The sequence below is a fragment of the Fulmarus glacialis genome, unplaced genomic scaffold (genome assembly GCF_000690835.1).
Source record: "Fulmarus glacialis isolate BGI_N327 unplaced genomic scaffold, ASM69083v1 scaffold8018, whole genome shotgun sequence".
NCBI lineage: Eukaryota > Metazoa > Chordata > Aves > Procellariiformes > Procellariidae > Fulmarus > Fulmarus glacialis.
The window spans coordinates 39,935-58,362 of record NW_009227536.1 but is presented as its reverse complement, the minus strand read 5'-3'; the positions used below and the strand labels follow the sequence as shown (position 1 = coordinate 58,362).

The 18,428-nt window shown below is 38.2% G+C and overlaps 1 protein-coding gene across 1 annotated transcript in view; it reads right to left on the bottom strand.

Moving 5' to 3' along the window:
- Window positions 1-18,428, bottom strand: part of PALLD (palladin, cytoskeletal associated protein) — a 37,141-nt gene that overhangs the window by 7,562 nt on the left and 11,151 nt on the right. The window contains exons 2-6 of the mRNA XM_009583172.1: window positions 16,728-16,863; window positions 14,213-14,314; window positions 11,882-12,103; window positions 6,782-6,931; window positions 2,474-2,568 (exon numbers count right to left, since the gene is read on the bottom strand). Coding sequence (XP_009581467.1) covers window positions 2,474-2,568; window positions 6,782-6,931; window positions 11,882-12,103; window positions 14,213-14,314; window positions 16,728-16,863 — 705 coding nt within the window. The remainder of the gene's footprint in view (window positions 1-2,473; window positions 2,569-6,781; window positions 6,932-11,881; window positions 12,104-14,212; window positions 14,315-16,727; window positions 16,864-18,428) is intronic.

The window sequence follows — 18,428 nt, the reverse complement described above, 5'->3', positions numbered from 1 at the left end:
GGAGATTAAGTTCAAATTAATCCTCTAATTGACAGCAGGGGCAATAGGAGTATTTATTTTTTAATCTTCCTTAAATCTCATGCATTTTAAGATGATTTATTTGGGGCTCTAGCTGCAGTGCACCACAAGACGACAGCTTAGGTGCTGCAGTGTTGAGCACCATGTCGTCTAAGGGATTGAGCCCAATCATCAGACAGTTCAAAAGTTCCCTCCCTGCCACAGAGTAATGCTAAGAAGGTAATGTTTGCAAGCTAAGCAAATTTCAGAAAAATACATTGCAAATGAAATAACAATTACAAAGAGTGTTTTAAAATGTCTGTGACGTAGTGAAGATGACGAAAACCAGAGTTCTGCCAGAACACATTTTATAAGAGGTTAAAAATACTTCAGGAAGAAGCCTGTCAACAGTGTGACAAGTCATAAAGTTCATTCAGCTAACAATTACATTTGTTTAAAAAAAACCACAACAGGTTTTGTTGCTCTCAAGCAGAAAAGCTTATAGAAATAATACTGTAATGCCACAGGAGTATTTACTTATCAAAAGTATATGGCAATATACATGATGCATATTATAGTATATGGGGGAGCACAATATTGTGGTATGTTACACTAGAAAAGCCAATGGTGGGAGTCTGTCTTAGGAAGGTTTTACATGCTCAGATTTCATCAGTCTCGGGGAGAACGGGATGATGGGAGTAGTGGGAGATTTCACTAAACAGAAATAGTATTGTGCTGAATGCTTAGCAGAAACAGACCTGCCATAAGTAAACATATCAGGATGAGCCCTTCCCATATGGTAATTTTACAGGAAATAAGAATCCCCAATAACTGCCCTAATGTTAATTAAACTGCTATATGGAAATCTCTTATTTAGAATTCATTACTTTACTGGACACCCAACCAAAATGATAGTGGCTGCCTGAGTGCTTGTCTCAACTAGAAAATAAAATACCAGCTGTAAGTGGCCTCAGACTTTGATTGCATTTGGAGACATTGAAAAAGGAGCCTCCCCCATTATTATCCAAGGGTTCTGCCCATCGCAGAAAGAGAGAGACCCACATTTTATCCTTCAGAAAGATGCAGAAGTGTCAGCTGCTCACTGCTCTCTTGCCCATACCTATCTTCCTTTCTCCCCTCCCCGTTTTTAAAGATATTTCCCCTTTCTCATCCTGTGTGCACTGACTAATTCAGCTGAAACCTGACTCTTCATAGTAGCTTTTCCCTTCAGGGATTAACAGAGACTTTTCATTTTTACCCGTTATTTGCAGGTGTCAAGTGCCTTATTTGCTGTACGCCCAATGGATCCAGCTTTTTTTGGCTGTTCCCACACTGCAGTGATAGCCGGCTATTCTCCTCCGTAAGCAGCCTGAGCTTTGGGTTTAATAGGCCTAAACGTGAAGCGTTAGAGGGGGAGTTGGTAGAATGCCTCAGTGAGAGACACTGGGAAATGCCTTCAGGACTGCAGGAAGCCCAGTTTGTTCCGTGCAGGAATAAGACTTAAGATCTTTTAAACAGCCAGCCTCACTTCCTAATACTTTCTAGTTATCAGAGTGGGAAGAGAGCCTGTTTTGCATGCAGCAGTTCTACAGTACATGCTACTACCACTACTAATTGTTACAGGAATCATTTCTTTATTGCACATTGACTATGTAATTATATCTATTCTATATATTACGATTGGACAATATTGAGATTCTATGGCCATTGTGACCATTAAGCAAAACACGTGCCTCATCATAGCAGAAACTGGAACCGGAAGCCTCAGACTCCCTTGAAAGCAGTTCTGTTTGGTTAACCAAAATGTTTTTTTCTGTATCATCTAAAGCTGTCTAAGCTGTGCTGAATAGCCTTATAAATGCTTTGGGTAATGAAAAAAAGAACTATTTGAAGGGAAAATTCCCTTATATGGTCCAAAACATAAACCAAAGCTTCGTATGTGAATAATTGTAAACTCACCAAAGATAAGTTTAACACTTTATTTCTGACTCATAATTCGTTATAAGAACCTGAACTGAAATCACTGAAAAAGTAAAATATTTCTAATGTAAATCTAATAAACAACTTTGGCATACAGTTATTTCTGCTGTTTCTTTAAATGGATACTTATTAAAAGCTGCAGAAAATACAGGTTCCTGGTAGAATCCTAGTCAGATGAGATGTTTTAAAAAAACGTAAGTGACAAGGTCCTTCCCAACAGCTGATAGTGTAATTTGAGATAAGGAGTAATTAGTGAACATCACAAAGAAAGGAGGAGGAGACAGGCAAAATTAAAGATACTTAGAAGTCATGTCCTTGCAGAGGTTGCTTATACTTCCGAGTATACAAGGTCTGCAGAATTTTTTAGACAGCAGAGGTCACGTTTCTTCCCGAATGCCATATTTTTAACTTACCTTCTTACTTCACGTTCCTTATCTTACCATAATAATTTTGCAAAACACATATTATTAAAAGAAGAAAAAAAAACATCAAGTACCTTCTCATATGAGGTTGACCAGAAGGTGACCAAGGACTGCGGCCTCTTTGATTTACAGCTTGAACCATCAGCCTGCCCGTGCAACTTACTCTGCCCTGTTGTGATGATGGAGAGGAGGAACATTAAAAGACTTAAAGCATGTAATGTTAATAAATGTTCAACCTGATCTCTTCCTTTTTGTCCACCTGTTACAGAGTCTGTAATACAATCTCTTCTTTCACAAAGTCATTGAAAAACATTTGTCAAAATACCTTCTGATATTAACCTATTTTACCAGCTTCCAATCTAACACAGAACAGACTGGAGTAATTGTGACTATAACACAGTCATGGTTAAAATGGTCCATCTGGAAGTTTTTCTTTTAAAAAAGCTTGAGTACCACTGACAATTAAGTCCTTAAAGCAGTATATTGATTAAGTTGTTGATGTGGGTGGGAGGTTTCTCTGTGTATGGCAGGTGGACAGAAGGACAAGACAACTAGTTCGAGATCTTGCAAATGGCACTCGGTAAGTATTGGCAGTTAACAACAGAGCTGCTGCCGCCAGAGTGGGTTGATCCACTTGATCTGGTGGTGCCACAGCTCAAAAAAACCCCATGAACATAAAACCAAAAGAATTGTACAAGTACTTAAAGGGTCCTCTCTGAAAAGCGAGTCTGGTTTGGGGGTAGAGATCGCACAGAAGCACACAACTGCGCTGGTGGATGTTGGAAATCATTCAGTCGTCTTAGGTTATTTTCAGTGAATGATAAATAAAACACGGGCTCCGTTGTATTTGGTCCCCGTTATTGTTTCACTCTGGGTTTTTTAGAAGACACATTGTCTACCACAAGCACTACTGGTAACAAATTTGGGATGGGACTGCCTGCAGCCAGAACTGCTGACATCCAGGGCTCTGCAGAATTCACCATGTAAGGGGTAAAAGCATCTGGTGGTATTAATAAATATACACAATAGATACAAATATAAAAGCGATGCATAACAATAATACTGTAGTAAAAGTTTATATACTTTTATATAACAATGTAGTAATTTTAAAAACTTTTGAAAAATGGTGGTTTTAAATAGCTCTTTGGTAAATGTATAGAAGACGTACATCTGTCTCTCTGTCCCCTGGACTGGTAGCGCTAAGGCAACATCCACATCAGCTTTGCAGTGTGTTTCAGTTCTAAGCTGTGAGCTCCACACTCAAGTCTGTCATCATAAAAGTGACAAATGTTTTTGTCACAGTAATTCGGGGGTTGCAAATAGCTGTTCATTAACAGCTGGCCAAAGCTCATCGAAAAATATTTTCACTGGGGTCACAAGCAGCCTTCAAACAGCAACAACCTTTGTGTTACTGCTGGACTGTTAGACTCTCTGTCCTGCTTTTATTCCCATGACCCATTTAGTCCACAAGAAAAATACTTGCATTAAAATAAGCCATTGTGCATGACCTGCAGCAATTTCTTAAGCGAAAGCTTTTTTTTTCTGTTACAAGACCATTGAAGACATCTGGAACAAATACATTTCTATCTTAGGCACCACTGCATACTAATCTTTTTCTGGTAGGTGATGAATTCACACAATTTGGGATAATTTCTGCATATCTCAATACATGAAGGCATCACAAATGGAAACAGAAAAGACAGTAAGGAATTTGGATAGGGAAGAACAAGCAGGAAGCCAAAGATTGGGATGAATGGGAAGGAAGCAATGAGTGGGAAGTAATTCATGAGAAGATGGGCTAGAAAATAAGGGAAATCCAGACTGAGGACTGTGGGTGCGTAGTGCAAAGAAGTGGAGAGAACGGGATAAAAGGAAAGAAGGTGAAAATAAAGACTCGACGTGAGCCCATACAGCTCATGGAAAGAGCTCAGTTAAGGGACGTAACCTGTAACTGGAGGCCTGAAACAGTCAAGGTTTTGTGTTTGTCTAGGCCCAGGGTCAGTTTGCTCTGGATTAAGTTATGTGGCAAATTTTATTGCAAATCTCAGAGGTGTGTTAGAACCTTAATTCCAGATTGCTGCGCTTTACGTCGCAGGCAATGGTGCCTGCCGTCTTAACTACTAGGGACGATTTCCAAGGTGTGTCAACAAGTCACTTTACATACATAAATCCTGTAGTATTAATCCAGATTGTGAGATGGCATAAATTGGCAGAGCTGTAATGAACTGAATCCTTTGCTTTAATAAAATCAATTTCTATCAGCTAAGAATATGCCTTTTTGCTTTGTAGTTTGATGGTTCCAATTAGCAATGACCAAAACACAGCAACAGCCTAGCAAATATCTACCAGTCCATCAGAATCCTGATGTAGGCTTCCTTATATTTAAGTATTTCGCTTTTCTTAAGGAAAGATTGCCAACTTTGCCTAAGTTTGTGGTCACTTTGAGATGTGGACAACTTTCCATCAGAATTGAGGAGGCTATGCCAAAATTATTTCCACTCAGGATGACTTAAAAGAATTGGAATCCAGATCTTTGAGTGTGAAAGGCTAGTACATTAACTCAGAGCCCTTCTTTGCCTCCATTGTACTGTTAAACACATAGTAAAAGCAAGCAAATAGTGGAAGAGATAAGTATGTTTGCCTGGGAATTACACTGTGAAGAAAGAATAGAATGGGCTTGGTGAAACAGACAGATGTTTTGTTTAGGGGAGCCAGAGGAGGATGCTTCTGGTTCTTCTCCAAAGAGGGGAAAAAAGCGCAGATGCAGAATTTTATCATTTACAAAACCGCTTTTTCAATCCCCAAACTAGGAGCAATACAAACCCAGCTCATTTTAGTGCATCTAAAAACCCAGTAACAAAACTAGTGTCATCAATGACCAGAGCTGATAACCTAGGTCACTGTTGTGTCATTGAATGAGCATTATCCAGAATCACAAATGCTAAAAAGTAGGCCCTAAATATTCAGGGACAGAGTGCAGTGCCCGAACACAAAGGCAGTTTATTCACCAAGTTCTCCAACATTTTGGATCATGCAGTAACACTACATAGGGAAACGTACATGCACTAACACAATACTTACAGGAAGACGAACAGGATCTGCTTTCTACCTTGAGCATATATGTATTTATCATTTTTAAACCTGCTGTGAATTTCCACAATTTAAATGGTACAAGTGTTATAACACAATGGTCATCTATGTGTAAAAGCTCCCAGCTTGAAGAATTCCCTTGGCCTTACGTTATGTCTTTATTATTTCTTTATTTCTGTTATTTGTATATGTAGGAATAATGTTTAAACTACCTAGATTTAAGCACTGCAATTTGTTGAATCTAGCCTAAAATTGCTATTTGTGTGTCATCTGTGTGTACAATGCCATACATCCACAAGCATGCTGCAATATGAGCAGGAATCACAACAAGCAAGGCAAAAACGACCGAGTCATGCTAAGTAACCTAGCAACATTCATAACAGAGCACAACACTCCTGTTTAGATTAAACTCTGTCTCAGTGATACAGTTAGTTATTTTACAGTGTGATTCTACTTGCAGGCCTGGCCTTGGCAAGATATTTGGTGCTACAGAAGAAAATAATTCGTTACATCCCTAAAGTTATGTTACTGCCTTGGTTTCTCATGTACAAATCTGTCCCCTCAATTTGCTGTGCTGTAGGAAAAGTGGATTGAAAAAGTTACTTCAATAGGACGTGTGAACTGTAAGTTTAGCTGTGTCCAAGACACTAGCGGGTTTCTGTTGTATACCTCAGCTCTTGTATTGGGTCTGCGAAGAACAAGTAATACTACAAAACCAGTAACACTATGTGTTTCAGAAAACCATTGTTTAAGACTTCGGGATCAACACATGAGACCTCTCCCTTACATAATAAGTGCTAGAATTTTTTGCCTTACAGAATTGCAATCGCTGCGTAGTGTAAACATGTTGAGGTGTGATATACTCCTACTCATTTCAAAAAGCTGGCCTCAGTCAGTGAGTAGTGTCAACAGAAGAAAAATTAAATCGCTGGATTGGGTTACTTCTGCTGGTAAACTGGATTTTTTTCTCCCTTTAGAGTATGTATGCTATCCATGCTCAGTTAGGACACTGAGATGTTATCAGCTGAAACAAATAGTGGAAGAGTGATTAAAAAACAACCCCGTCTCCCCTCTGAAACCTCAAACCATAGGAAAAAACCGGCTGTTGAGTTGCTAATCTCTTGGAGGTAGAAAGGTCCCACCCTACTGATGCAAGATGAAAACAGAAATCTAACTTACATACTTTATGGTGACTTCATCATTTAATTAAATCATGCATACGTAAGATGAGATAGTTTTCTGAACTTTTATGTCCAGAAGCATGTTTGCTCTGGAGCCAAACCTTCATTTACCTGTGGGTTAGCAGCCATAATAGTGTAATTCCCATCATCATCCAGGGTGGAGGCTGCAGTATGCAGTGAGCAAGTTCCATCAGGTTCTCTTTGAATTCGGTAGTGATCACTTCGTTTAGAAATTTGCTTCCCATCTTTAAACCAATAAATCTGCAGGAAAAAACAAGGCACAGCTTAGAAGAGGTGGGTGCTCATTGTCATAATTTCTCAATTAATAGCGCTAACGAATCTTAACCGCTGAAAACCTCTCCAGTAAGCATTAAAAGAAAACCGGTTTGATCAACTAGTAAAAGTGCAGAACCACACTCCACGAACCACTTTCACTAAAAGACAAGTTACAGATTAGCAATCATTCAAAGACAGCAGCATGAACATTTACTGAAGAAATTTACAGGTGCCTAAGAGCTGTACCCATCCCAAGGACACAACAGCAGCTGAACATTTCAGGAACTGAAAATAAATGTCGTTACAAAGAAAAGTTCTATTTCAGAGAAGATTACTAATTTTAAATTTTCATTTCACTTAAATCTGAAGAAGTTGGAGAAAGAATGCTATTGCTCTCTTTTCAGAAAATAAAAACATAAAACAAGGTAATTATAGGAATAATTAGTTCAATGATGAATAAAATAGAAGTAATGATCTTGCTGTTGAAACACCAGTTTTGTCTCATATCCTTTACGCTGACTGGACTGGGCCAAAGAGCCAGAAGGGGACTCAGCCGCTCACGCTGGCAGTGACCAGTCCAGTATGGGACCAGGCCAGCTCAGTATAATGGCATGACTGAAACCAACAGCGTCACCCCAATGTGACAGACATCTACAGAAACGGACAGCTTTACAAAGTAATAGGAAATACTTCAAAGCAAGTCAGCACACAGATAGCCTTTAATAATTGTATGCCAACACCAGTATAGTTCCAAGTTGTACAGAACAGTTACATTATCTATCAAACAGAGGTCTTTTCCATTACTTTTGATACATAATTTTATTCTCTGGCTGACCCAAGATCTACTTTCAGTGAGCCAAAAAAAATGATGTATGCAGAATAATATCTTATAGTAATCCATAAATTACACAATAAACATGTATGTGTTTTTAATGCCTCAAACTTGAGGCGAAAAAAAAATTCAAATATTTTGACCTAGCTTTGGGGGTTTTTTGCTGTATTTTAAAAATAATATAAAACCCCAAACTGAAATCTGCTGGAATCAAAAGAAAAATGTGGTGTATGCATGAAAACACACACAGGAATATGTGAAAAATTTTATGCTAGGAAGGCTGTAGTCAGCTCCCCAAACCAATATTTGAGTAGAACATTATTTACTTGTCATTTCTGAAGTGTGTATTACTCCGTAAGGTCAGTGGTGTTCTTTCTTAAGTCAGTTGTGCAGATACCTACACAATTTTTACGAGGTTAACTCATACAAAGTAGAACAAATGTATTTGTCCTGGTTGCATGACTGCTGGGACTATTTAGCATGAGGAAAACACACGCGTTTTCCTCAGTCTAATTCTCGAAGTGGGAATTTAGGTCTTACAGTGAGGAAAGGGTGCCAGCTTCCCAGTAAAAATAAAGTGACAAAGCAAAGCACAATTCCTGATAGAGTTTAATATGCCAGGATCTTCATATGTGCCAACATTTCAAAGCTCTAAATTCATTCATGTGGAGGGAAGAGTTAAGGATATACTTTTAAATTTCACAAAAAAGACAATGGAGAATGTTTTGGAGGGAATGAGTGGAAATTCCCCTTAAAAATTAATTACCATGTATGGTTTTTATATTAACAAGCACTATGTGTAACTAGAAATGATTTCATTTCCTCAATAGCTGGTTATACTTGTTTCCCATTTTGTCTGTCAGCAGCCTTGCAGAGACTCTGTGGTGCTAACAAAAGATTTAGTCATGTCTTCTCATCTGCTGACAGCGCACTTACGGAGATGCAAAAGATATTTGATCACTTACATACACATGCTAATGGATGCTGGTAACAACATAGCTGCAAAAAATGAGTTTTAACTTGCATGCTTTACATGTGTCATAACGTTGCTTGGAAATCTACTGCATTAAGTAGTAATTATTTAATAACAATGCACTTATCAGAAATATCAGGAGACATGCCAGGAATTATTACATGGAAATAACATACAAATATTAACTGAACCAGCTATCCAAACATCATGCATATGTTGTCCAATACTCATTTCCACTAAGTTTAAAAGCATTGGCATCACTGGGTTTTACTTATGAGGAGTAAATTCTTAATATTACCTTTATCTGACATGGAGTTAATAAGTAAAACACTACCACTGCTAGAGACAATGGCCCTTGCAGTGAAGTATTTTCTTTCTAGGATACCTTTTAATAGATGTACCATTAAACTACGTAAGCACTGAACACTGCATCTGGATTGCTTTTATTTGTACCAGATTTTCAGAAACCAATGTGTAATGACTAGAAATACAATGGAATACACAGTACAAAAGGGTTTTTGATCTTGGGCAGCACAGGCATTTTTAATCACTAAGAATTATATTCAGCCATGTGAAGAGCGAGCAGTACGAGCTTTATGCAACATTAGTGTCTCAATTAACCTTTTGTATGGCATTGTTCTAACTCTGAAAAGACATATCTCTTAAAAAGAAGTATTCCACAATCGCTCCTGTATCACCACAAGTTTTCATTTTAATGAGAATATGGTTTTACATTACACTGAAGATTATAACAAAAGTAGACTCAGATTTAAAAAGTCATCTTTATGAAGACAGAATTTGCACATCAGTATTCAATTTACATGGCATGTTCAGGGGAAAAAATAATCAAGCCAATAACTCCGCTTAGAAAAATCCCTTGTAATGAATGCCAGATTTTAGAAACACTACAGTCCTTCCCAAAGCCATTCCTTGGCAGAGCTGACAGAATACTTAGAAGGGAGGAGCTTCAAGTTAGTAAATTATTTCCAGCTTTTCATTTGCCAAAGTAAAGAATTTATTCGGGGGCAACACTTCCAGCTTCAACAAATGACAGCAGAAGGGCAGCCCTCAGCCATCGAGCATTTCAAAATTGCTATCTTGGCATGCTCCAGCAGATGAGGGGAAGATACCGCCTTTGACATTTGCAAAGCCCAGCTAAAAAGTAGCCATCCAACAGGACTGAAATTGGTTCCATCCCAAGCAACTTAACAATCACACAAAGCATCTGCAAGTGAATGGAATAAAGGGTCATAGTCCCAGGTGCAAGAGCAAATCACTTCTTAATGTGCATGCTTTGACGCTGCAGAAAAACAGAACATCATATCTGAATCGGAGTGCATTCACATCAGATACTCCTTTATAATGCCGTGCTCTAGGGGAAGTATGAACAATGTGGTTTCTTGGCTGTGCAATCCCTAGTGCCAAAACAAGGAGAGTGAGGGAAAGGAGACATCCTCTTTCATCTGTCTTAAATCAGATTAAGATGACTGTGAAACTACACCTTAATTGAAAACTGTGAAAATTAGGGAATGGATAAGTTGATTAAGGCTGACTCATAATAGGTGATCCAGCAACTTAGTCACAAGCCTCAAGCAAAAAGAGTACTCTCCAGCACACTGCACCTCTAACACCAACGAATCCATTTGTCTTCCACCCTTATTCAGCATAACAGACTCTTCTGTACAGTCATCTCAAAAGTAATGCTGGACATCAAAGATTTGGTTTCAGTCAGACTGGGCTAATCTTCTCAGTCTGTGTCTTCAGTTTGAAGCAGGAGTGCTTTTTTGATATGACTATACTGATCAGCTCCACTTACTTTGCAGTGGTTCACATCATGTTGTGGTCTTGGAGCACAGAATTGGATTCGTTTCAGATGAAACAAAGCCAGAAAATGTGCTCCAAGAACAGATCTAATGTGCTGCATCTGCTTCAGTCTGTGAGACGAGATTAGAGCTAGCCTGAAGTAAAACCTCCTGAAATACATGCAGGGATGGATATCTCATTCCACAGACTTGCTTCTTCTGGTCTGCACTACTTGCTGATGTAGACATAGCTCTAATTCTCTGTAGTTCCTTCTCTGCTACCTGACAAAGTCCGTTTTTCTTTTTACAGTTTGTGCAGTATCATACACCTGTATCATCGGACATGTAAATTCATTTGCATTTATCTCTGTTCAAAATCCTAAATACCTGTAAAACTTACACTAGATGAGAGATTTGGATGTGGCTGCTGCTGTGAAGATCTTATCTAAGAGACAAGGCATCTTTGATCTTGTCTAAAAAGAAAAGAGCCCCTATCCACAAGAGGTCACTGTAAGAGCTGTAAGGACCTCACCGGGAAAATACTGGCTTTGGCAAGGAAGTTGAAGAAGCTATTGCTGTTTGCCTGCTGCATAATGAATCAGTTGATCGCCAAGCAATTTCTGAAACGGTTAAACACAACCTACCAAAGGAAGGCATTCTTCCAGACTACTGACATCATGCAACTGGTACTTTTACATTTGCTAAAAGGAAATGCTTCCCAAGCCCAGCCCTCCCTCAGAAGCTCATCATTAAAAGCTCACCATCATGTCTCATCTTGCTGTTGGGATATATGGGAGCTTATGGTATTTTATTATGCCTTTCTCTAACTTTCAATAAAATTTAATCTTATTAGGGTGTTTGGATATAAACCCTGCAACGCTGAAGAATGCAGAGATACCATGCTGGCTCCTGAACCAGAAGCAACATATTTTTGCATTAGTGTGTTGCTGTGCCTGAGCTAATTACCCATGTTAACCTGATGAGGCTGTTTTTGGGACTACTGTGCTAGCTCGCACGGGGTTTTCTAGCATTGCATTCTGTGGCATAGATGTACCCTGAAGGTAACTCTGAAAATGACGGAAGTATTACTTCTAGGTAAAATAATTGAGATGAAGTCTCAGGAGGGAATAACTAAGAGTAACTAAGTAAATAATTCCAGTGATGTCAAAAGAGATTTAACAGTTTATACCAGCTAGGAGTCTTTCTTGTCAAGACAGAATGTCTGCTGTTCCTGTAAGATACAGCCCATAGGGTCCAGAGGCTGACTGTAAGGTACCAATACAGAACTCTTCAGAGTGTTTCTAGAAACATTTACCCTCTTTTCTTACCTTTGGCTTTGGATTTCCTGCCACTTTGCACGTAAATGTGACTGGCATTCCCTCAAAGATTTTGTAATGCTTCAGCTTTATCTCAAAATATGGTGACATACTGTTATCAGTAGGTTCATCTCCATGTTGCACCTCATCATCTGATTCTTCCACAGGAGATCTCTCCAGCCTGTACTCAATTTCACTGATCAGTCTTTGCTCAAAGCTGGAGACTTTATACTCCTGTCAAACAAGAAAGGTACATATTAGTGTCCAGCTTCAACACATTGCTCAGCAAGATGTGTTCCTAATGTTTTTTTTATTCTACTGATCTTTGACAATCCATTAAGTTTTTACATATAAAAGGAAACTGTATCTTGTTGAAGAAAAACACTATAATCCATGCCTCCAATAACTTCCCTATGAAACAATGAAGACATCTGGTATGAGGCAAAAATTGTATTTCATGTTATCTTAAGGTCTAATTTATAAGGGGAAGGAAAGTCATTGGTTGCTTTCTTTCCATTTTTTAAAAAAGCCTATAAGAATAAAAGTATTCTGAAGCAGTTCATAAAGACAAAAGAAACACACTAATATTTCCTTGAGGGTACAGGCAGATTTAGGGTGGGTTTTGTTTCCAGATGGCCAGGAGACCATCTGGTTCACATCTGCTATTTGCATAGAACTGTACCAGAGGCTGCACCAGAAGGGTAAAATGCATTTGTTTACAGTTGCCTGTAAAAATGAGGGAAAAAAATGAGAAAATGGCAGCACTGGCAGTCCAAGATAGTTGCCTTCCTTTACTCCTGTTGCCATGGTCCCCTTTGTCTGGCCAAAAGTATCACTTCTTCCTTAAAAACAAAATTTATCATAAGAGTATTCAAGATATTGAAAGAAGAGTGGAAAGTTTCATCCAGTGTAAAACACTACTGCTTGTTTAAATTTGCTATTCAGATACAAGGAAATGTTACTGTGGCATACAGAGTTACTTAGTTTCTTGAACTGTTCACTCTATCTACTTTGCAGTGCAGAAGTCCTGCTTTGAATCTTAGTGACAATAAAGATAATGCCAGAATGTAAGAAAGCTCAAAGGCAGGAAAAAAAAAAAAAAAAATCTTTATTAGCCAACGCTCTTCTCAGTCAGCAGAAATTCAGGCACCCTTTCAAATGACCTGTGGCCATTGTCTCTGTCCTTTATTTTATTTAAGATAGAACACACATCTCATACGAAGCCTCCTTTCACATACGCATCCTCTATTGCTGCCTCTGGTCTGGGAATGACGTGTAGTCTTTCTACTGACTGGTTACAGAACTAATCATAACCCTCAATATCGGTAAAAAATGGAAAAAGAGAGAAATACCTTTGTAAACTGCAGATATTTTTTAAATTTCTTTGTTCTCTGAAAGTTTACCATGAAAGTAAACCATGAAGTGGTATACATAAAGAGCAGCTGATTTGGATGCGAGGCAGTTAGTATCAGCGTATGTTAACATTACGGCAGAAAGATACTAGAGCACGCCATTACTGCAGTTAAGCTGCCTGCTCTCAGACAATTAGGCTTATAGAACAACTTTAACACCCTGAAGGGAGTGCAGCCCAAATCTACCCAGTTATTAATGCAAGGTGACCTCTTGTTATTAAGCAAGAACAGTAGAAGGGAAAAGGAAAAGATGACAGAGAAAAAAAATCAATGGACAAAACAGCAAGACAGAAAAAGGTGAAAACGTTAACCTTTTGAATATCCACAGGACTCACTACAGAAGCACCAACAGAGCGAACTTCCTGCAAGGGTAGAAAAAAAGATCAAGAGGCAGAAAGAAGACCAAGAAGCATCCATGACAGTTTCTCAGAGTTTTTATCAGGAGAACATACTTCATGTGGTAACATAAGCAAACAAATGCTACGCATTTTCGAATAGCAACTCTGGCATCTGAACAATGGGGAACATGTACCTAGCCTTTCAAGCAGACTTTCTGTTGTGTTTTTGGTCTGCATCCAAAAAGTGCAGATTACACACACAAAGAGAAGATGGTTTCAAGATAGTAGATGTATTTTTGCCTTGAGAGACTTAAAGGTCAGGACAGAATAGGATAAACGGAAGAGTTTAAATCAGAGAGCAGACATTTGAGAACTCTCAACCTTACTCAGTATGGAAAAACTGAGCAATAGGCATATGATCCTCCAGTTTACTTCACTGATATATAACATATGACTTCTGTAATCAAAACCGTCCTATCTTGTGTATATTTATTGTCTTATGTAGGACTTTCTTTAAGACAATCACAGCTGTAAAAAAGAAAAATTGAAAGAAATTTTTTGTTTTCCTATGAAATTGTAGAGTTATGTGGCACCTGTATAGCAGGCTCCTCTTCTGGTTCCTGTATACTGAAGACAGTTGCAGCACTGTCTGCTCCCAGCAATCGACGAGCCATTTTCTCCTCGTACGTTAATCTCTGAACAAAAAATAAAGGGGTGGGTTAACGGGGAGAGAAAAGAAGAACGGAAAGTTCTTATGTTGCCTTAAGAACCATGAGGCAGTTAGTAAGCAATGCTTTAAGTAATGTTAATAAAATAGACCAGCAATATGTTTCTAACAGAAATTTTCTACTGCAGCAATGCATTTTTTTTGCATTACAAGTGGCTTTTCTGGCTTAAACAACCCTTGCCCTGACTCTGCCATTTGTTTCCATCCTCTTGCCAGGAACTCAGGCAGGAATGAGCAATAGGAACTGCTTAAATCCGCATGGCCATCAAAAAAGTGCATGTCAAATCATCCCAAATCTTACTCCTAGTCGTTCTGCTCGATTTTTACATTAGAACCACAAAGCAGAAAAGTCTGCCAAAAATGCTAAGGAGATACTACTCTTCTTGATTATTTTGTCAAAAATATGACAGCTTTATAGAAAAATATATTCTTTATGGTTTTTTATTTCTACTTCTTCTTACTCTTTAGGAAATTAAGGACACAGCTTATAAAAGACAATTTACACTCAGAAGGTAAAGCAAGTTAAAAGAAAACCTTAAGGGTACAATTCAATTATTTCATTATTATTTTTCCTTCTACATTCAATAATATATTTCAGGCACTTAGACACTTCCTTGCAAATCAACATTGCAAAAAAAATGCCAGTGAATGAAAGGCAAACTCATTACATGGTGAAATGCCTCATTTAAACAGAAAAATGAAAGAAGAATGGAAATTGTAAAACATTACATCTACTTAATGCTTTCATTTTTAACAAAGCTCATTTAAATTAATTTTTAAAAGATGTCATATGGTAGCTAAACCAGCAGGCTGAGACTCATGAAAACTAGGTACCAATCTTGGCTTGGTTACAAATGTCTAAGCAACTCATGAACTTTTCTTCACTTCAATTTCTTCTGTGATCACTCCAAGTGCCCACAGCCGTGATTACAGAAACAGAATCACCCAAGACAGGAGTCTGCAAAGCAAAAGCCTCAAGGCAAGTGCAAAACCAGAGTTTACTTGCTTCAAGCTCCCACATCATCTGATCACAGGGTTTTTTTTGGTTTGGTTTGGTTCCCCCCCCCGCCCCCCGGGCCATGTGGGCTTTCTCAGGACATTCCATTCACTTGTCCAGGCCAAACATCTCTCTCACTTTCCAAAATAGGCATTGACAGTCATGCTTAGCCCACCTCCTTTGAAAAAAACGGGAACTTACACACTATAAGTGTGATTCTGCTTAACTGCTACAGAAAACTGCCGAACCCTATGCAGTCAATGGAGAAAGGTAATTACAGCAGCACTAGTCACTCTGAACGTTTTCCCTACTTCACTCCGTTGACCTTATTAAGAACCAGAATCCAGCAGCTGTGGAGCAGATAGTCTGACTCAATAGGCCATCTTGAACTACAGTACCATAGTCCACATCTCAGACATGGTAGCAAACATAGCAAACTTCTGAGCATGGTCCCGAGAAACCTAAAGCACACTACCTTTCAGTGACACAAATGTATCCCAAGGTATACAGATGCTTTTGAAAACATTTCATTGACAAAACAGGGGTGACAGTCTGAATTTTAAAAATTACTTTCCTCTTAAAAGAGATTCCAGTTTCAAAGACATTTAAATCAATGCCTTAATAACTGTAATCAAGCCTTAGGAGAGTTGCTTCTCATCGACTCTGAGCATAAAGAATTTGGTATTTTATCTTTTATGCATATCTTAAAATGCACAAAAATTAATGGAGAACTTTGCGGCTGTGCATTTCAGTTTTTTGATATACTTGCCCATTTTACCTCATTTCTTGAATCCTCAGGCAGATTGTTAATTCTTCATAAAGTCTGTAAATTTAGTACTATAGGCTGTTTTTTTATTCTATTGGTCAAAAAAGTCCCACAACTGCAGGATCTAATGACGCCTGATACCTAAGGGGTTGTTTCTCATGATGAACTGCCTTGTCCCCCTCTGATGTCCACTTACCACCTCCTCTTTCCCCGCGTTGTCCAACAGCTGGGCAAAAGGTAGAATGAGCCTGGCCTGATCAAGAGCTAAGCATATGCTTATTGGCAAGCCACCCAGTGACAAACAGTCAAAAGCAAATGGCCTCTGAGGCTGAAAAAGCCTTGAGGTACAGACTCTGCAGGCTTCTTATGAGAACTCATCATCTTTGAGACCTCCATTGCTTTGTTAAGTCCAAGTAAAGTTGTCCAACAGGAGAAGGAATGATAGGCCAAAATGTACACTATCATTCCTTATGGAAATGCAGCTTTGGAAATGCAATTAAAAATAATAAATAAATAAAATATAAAAATAATCTACAGCAATTATTTTATATGTAGCATATATGAGAAACTACCCATGATGCCCACTCCCGTTCCCCGGAGTATTTTATGTTTTTATACCGGTTGCCCGTTATTCAAAAGGTCTTCCTTGAAGCGAAGTTTTCTTTCCAGATCCTGAATTACAGCATCTTTTGACCCTTGAATCTCTTCATCTGATGCTATCCTTGCAGTTCTGCCTGTTTTCTTGGGAAATCCCCTGCAAAACAGTACAGGAAAATTCAGAAGCTTTCCTGAAATCATTGGTATTTAGGAATTTATCTGGAATCATTGCTTATTAATGAAGAAAATGACATTGTGTCTTTGAAATTAGAGGTCTGGCATCTTACTTAGTGTGCTGTCCCTTGTAACTCACATCACCGATTAAATGGTTAGTTTAAGGACAAAGTTGAAACTATGCTTTATTCATCCATTAGTTAAAATAGCAGTGGCTGTAAACACCATACACTCGAAGAGAAAACTGATAAGCAATGGCAATAAAGCAAAGTGAGAGGAAACATGAAAGAGAAAGCATGACTAGATAAGTGTGGATGGAAAATAAACTAGGTTCCTATGAAGCACCAGATGGATAAAGGTCAGAAAGATGTAAGACAAGGCAGTTAATTATTAATTTCCTATATTATTTATTAACTAATTCCTTGTTACAGCTTTTCGATACACAATGCATAATTTCATGTTTATTCTTCATATCTCTGTGAACACATACCCGGAAGGCAACATGTAAATGTTGTTTCTGAAAGAAGAACCGTTCACAGAGCCTAGGTTACACTGGCAAAAAGAAAAATCATCCCTGTAAAGCAGTTTTCAGCAGCAGGGTTTCACAGTGTAACCATTTAGCCGTTTGCATTCACAGGGCTAAGCTATTCCTCATACCAGTCTTACAGGTTATGATTGCACTTTCAGGATGTCTTCCTCCCATTTTCTGGAATGGCACAGGAAATTTTTTTCCCAGTGTGTGCTAATATTTAACACTTTTCAATAATGTTATGATGACTCTTTGCTGGAAATGCCCAACAATGGTGGTTTCTACTGGAGATCAGCTGTTCTTACACAGTCATGAAGAAATCAACGTTGCTATCAGTATTTGAAATTTGTAGCACACCTCATTTCTCCAGTGAAGTCACACATTATCGTTTAAAACACTGATACCGATTCAATATTATTTTGGGTTTTCTTTTTAAACTTCATCGACTAAATAGGGCTCAGCCCATTACATGGGAATGACTTATGCAAAGTACGGGATTGAATCTGGTAAATTGCCAAACTCACAGATGAAACGGAAAAAAATCAGACCAGCATGCAAGGGGTAAACTTCTTTCCAATACACAACTTAATAATTTAATTACCAGCACCAAAATGTTAAACAAGAATCATATGCAGATAACAAATTTTGTTGTTTTGTTGGATATTGTTTGGTACTATGTTTCTATAACACGTTAGAGAAAATTCATTCTTCAGCAAGTATTTTCAATGGTAATTTTTACCATTAGTTAAAAGGAAACAATACACATATGCTGTCCAAAGCCAAAAAGGAATTAAGTGAATAGATGGAGAAGACAATAATTGGAAACATTTCTGCCTAAATTCCTAAAACATTTCATATTCTGTTACTGAAAGTAAGTTTAAAATGGGAAAATGGTGAAGTTCTTGTAAAAGAACTGCATTTTCACATTAAATCACAGCAGAAGAGCAGACATTTGCCTAATGTCGCAAAGAGACAGAGAACAACATCCCTCACCCTAGAAATATTCAGCTGTTAGTTGG